The sequence below is a fragment of the Sitophilus oryzae genome, unplaced genomic scaffold, assembly GCF_002938485.1.
Source record: "Sitophilus oryzae breed Bouriz unplaced genomic scaffold, Soryzae_2.0 scaffold_1096_pilon_pilon, whole genome shotgun sequence".
NCBI classification, from domain to species: Eukaryota; Metazoa; Arthropoda; class Insecta; order Coleoptera; family Curculionidae; genus Sitophilus; species Sitophilus oryzae.
Window position 1 is genome coordinate 1 of NW_022145722.1, and position 4,302 is coordinate 4,302.

Here is a 4,302-nt window from a genome sequence, read left to right on the forward strand (position 1 = left end):
GTGTGGTGATTTTGTCGGCGGTATCTTTACATGGGTTCAAGAAAGCGAACTACGAACAAGGAATAAAAGTAATCAATTGTTAAATAAATAAAAATTCAAAGTCGTAGAGATGCTGTCAAAAATTATTTATTAAAAATATTAAAAAAAAGTATTAGCTAAGAATAAAAAAGCGCTCCGTGGTGTAGAGGTACAGCCATATACTTAGTGTTAAAAATTAAAAGGTACAGCTCTCGTCTACCAATCTAAAGGTTATGGGTTCGAATCCCGTCGCAGCCGGAATAGTTGAATATTTTTAATAAATAAAATTAGTTTGTCTCTGATGATGTAATTGAGTACACTTAGTTTGAAAATAACACTATTTTACAGTTTACAGGGTGAGTCTTAATGTCTTAATTAAGTACAAATATTTTCAGGGCTGGTAGATCTCGATAAGGGAAACATATATTTTCTCGTTTCAAAAAAAAAATTTCAAATAAGTCCAAAATAACCGAGTTATTTTATTTTGAAAATTTTCAAATACTAGTATATTGTTTTATTAGGAGTAAAAATGACACTTTTCGTGGCGAAGTTGTACATTTAACTTTGTCCAATATAGGCGAGCCACAAAAAGTCATTTTTACTCCGAATGGAACATGCTATCTTTTTTCAAACGCCACAAATAATTTTTTAAACGATTTCAAACGTTCCAAATAATATAAAAAGATTTAAAAGTAATACCTTGTATATACCTATAATTCTATATCGAGAAACTATGATTACGGGCTCATTGAATTTGACACTTTGTGTCAGTTTAATACTATATTTTCGTAATTTTTTGTGCTTAGGCGTAAAAGTGCTTTACTTTTATGCCTAGACGTTAAAATAACTTTTTTATATTGTCAATCACGTCGCAAAAACTAATACTTTTCTGACGTTTGAAAAAAATAAATCATTTTTTGCTTAAATTTTGAGAATCATTGGATCTTTTCTGTATTTTTTTTCCTTGTAAATTTAATCTACTAAGTACCTAAATTATGTTTTTTAAACTAAAAAAAACTCCTAAATTTTTTCTAACTAAATGTTAGAAAAATTTGTTAACTAAATGAAAATTATTTTCATTAATTTTGACGTTTTGAATGCTTACGTTGAAATTAGGGGAACAAACTTCTACTCTAATTGAAACCACTAATTTATTCCACTAATTTGGAGGTTACGAATGAAGCTTTAAGGTACGCACACACTGACCAGAGCCGCACTCGCCGCACGAATCGCATTTTTTTTCTTGTCGCACACACTGACCCGTAGCGAACGCGCCGCACGCGCCGCATTATTCGCTATTTGTTTTTTCCCCTACTACAATCTGTATTTGCCAATCGAATTTCTCATTAGTCGCTTCCGGAGTCCTGTCTGCGGTGATAAGCGTGTTTTTTAATATTTCTCGACAATAAATGACAACGAACAAGAAATAATTATGGAGTTCCTTGTTAATAGAAGAAGAAGAAATCACGAGAAAGAATCGAAAGTTATAGGTTCTGTCAATATTTGCAAAAATCCACATTATTTCCATATTTAATTGAGGATGAACTAAAAATTTTTCAATATGAGCCAAGAAAAATTTGCAAACTTTCTTAAGGGGCGTCCAGACTAGATGAGCGAGCAGTAACGAGCGCGAGCAAACATTTATTCAAATTCGCTTGTGATTTCTGCTGCTCTCGAGCACATGATCAGCTTCCGTCCAGACCTAGCGATTATTTGTATGTTCATTGTTGATCGGTGTGTGGCACTTCATGCTCATAATGTCGGAAAAAATTATTGCTTGTGCGTCTTTCATTGTATTTTATAAATTGTTGAAACGTCAAAAGAGAAAACGACTGCAGAGGAGATGGTGGAACATAACTCTTTTTAAAAATCGAATTTCTCATTTCTCATGGTGGTAACAATTTACTAAACGATGTTGAAACAGAAGATTCTGGAATATTTAAGAACTTTTGTCGGATGTCACTTACAGATTTTAATACCTTATTAGATTTAATTGACATGAAAATAATGAAAAGTGATACCAATTACCGAAAAGCAATTTCACCTAGAGAATAACTAGCTATAACCTTACGGGTGTTGGCAATTTTTGTACTCCTCAATTAGTTCTAAAACAACTTCATTCGGCCATTCCATTTTTGATATTCGATCGCAAACGTGGTAAACAAAATCCCGTCCAAACCGAACGTGCAAGAGCGCGAATTTTCTTTGATGTACCGACACGGCATGGAACAGCGTCGAGCGCGAGCAAGCAATCATTCGCTCGCTCGCAGAGCCGTCCTTCACCAGTTCCCATAGAACATACCCGAATTCTTGCTCGCTCTTGCTCGCTCATCCGGTCTGGACGCCCCTTTAGCATATTGAATTTCTAATCTTCTCTTCGGCTACCTACGCTACATAAAGTCGAAGGAATTGCTTGTGGCGTCAGCAGCACTAGCCGCATTTATCGAAAATCATTCTGGTCCAACAATGCTGGCCGCATTTTCGTCGATGCGATTCGTGCGGCTCTGGCTAGTGTGCGTACCTTCATTGAAAGTAACACAAACAATATTTTTGTTCGGTCGATGCGGCGCGTGCGGCTCTGGTCAGTGTGCGCGTACCTTTAGGCCCAATTTTCTATTTTTTGTTAATTATTTTTTTTTTATCAGCCAAGTATCCCGGACAGAGCTGTTAGCCATCAAAGAGTTCAGCCGGGTAGAGATCCAAAATATAATTTCGACTATAGCGCGGGCGCGTTTCGTCCAGTTCTCAAAAAATCCAAAATCCAATGGTGCTCCGAACTACAGTACATGCACCCCGATGAAGATTTAGAGTTAGATAAGAAACCAGTTGCCTTGGTTAGTTTTCCTGGCAGTGGAAACACATGGCTGCGGTATTTACTACAACAAGCTACAGGTAAATGAACGAATCATAATGGGCTTGTATACAGGGTGTCACCATTTTTACCATGGTTAGACCATTTTTAGTTTTTTTGTGTGTATCCAGTCTAATTCTTTATTTTTGGTGTGAGTTATGATGACCTTCATAGTGATTGTAAATGTTGTATGCAGTATAGGCTTCGTGCATTCTCGGCCGGTGCTGCGACCATCGGAGAATACTGTAAACAGTGGACTAAACAAATACACGTTTTTAAATAGCGAATACACGAAAAATTTGTTATATAATTATTCTTAATAATAAGTGTTAGGAAGTGTAATTTATGAAAATTCTAAAAATAAAAATAAAGAAGTAAATATTTTGATATCGTCAGAAGGTCTAACTTGTACCTATTATAATTTATTATTGAAGCTAATAAAACTTTTTAGATGGGTTCAACTACGACAGCTAGCATAATTTATCGCACCGATTTTGCTAGCGAGTGTTGCACTATAGTTGCTGAGGCTATTTTGGTTATAACGAATTTTTTTAAAGGTACATAATTATAATTTTAGAAGATGTTAAGAAAGAAAAACTAAAATACTTAAATATTATGACAAAGCCACGATTTTAATATTATTTCAATGCGACCCACAAGAATGGTAACGGAACTGAGTGAAATACTTTAGTCGGGTACTTCTAATATCGGCTGTACCGAGCGCTGCGGTCGGAATTTTTAAAATCAACTGAAATGCACCAAGCCTATAATCAGTTAAAAAAATAATGATGAAAAAACTATCAAGTTATGTTAATCTCTCTGTTATTTTTTTTTACCGTTAGGTTACTATACTGGGTCAGTCTACAAAGATTATGGATTGTTAAAAAATGGCTTTCCAGCTGAAAGTATAACCAACAATTCAGTATTAGTGGTGAAAACACACGAATGGGGTACTAATGCTAGGAACATGTTCTCTAAGGCCATCCTATTGGTCCGCTCGCCAGAAAAGGCTATCCATGCCGAATTTAACAGACAAAGTGGCGGCCATATTGGATTTGCTTCCCCGGACAGATACAGGAGGACCAACGGAAAATGTGAGTTTAGCTGTCTAAACAATTATTTATAAAATTTATGAGAAGAGTCAAAACTATTATACTAATATATTTCTCTCTGCCTGTTTCTTTCTTTTGCCTTTGTACTTAACAACATCACAATTGACGTCGTAAAATCTGTAAAACTATTAGGGCTTTTTGTAGATAATTCTCTAAAATGGGACATTCATATCGACGCTTTGTCGAAAAACTTAAGCTCTGCCTGTTTTGCATTAAAATCTGTTTCTAAGGAGCTTAACTTGTCAGTGGCTAGAACTGTTTATTATGCACTTTTTGAGTCGCACCTCAGATATGCTCTTCCATTCTGGGGTATGTGTTGTG

General features: G+C 35.4%; 1 protein-coding gene across 1 annotated transcript; it reads left to right on the forward strand.

Annotated features, from left to right (window-relative positions):
- Window positions 1-5: 5 nt before the first annotated feature.
- LOC115880904 (WSCD family member AGAP003962-like) lies at window positions 6-4,067 on the forward strand (the record flags this gene model as incomplete). Its single annotated transcript, XM_030898235.1, has 3 exons — window positions 6-68; window positions 2,664-2,910; window positions 3,712-4,067. Coding segments are annotated over 3 exons (594 nt in total), but the record flags the coding sequence as incomplete, so codon positions are not given.
- Between the last annotated feature and the right edge of the window lie 235 nt (window positions 4,068-4,302).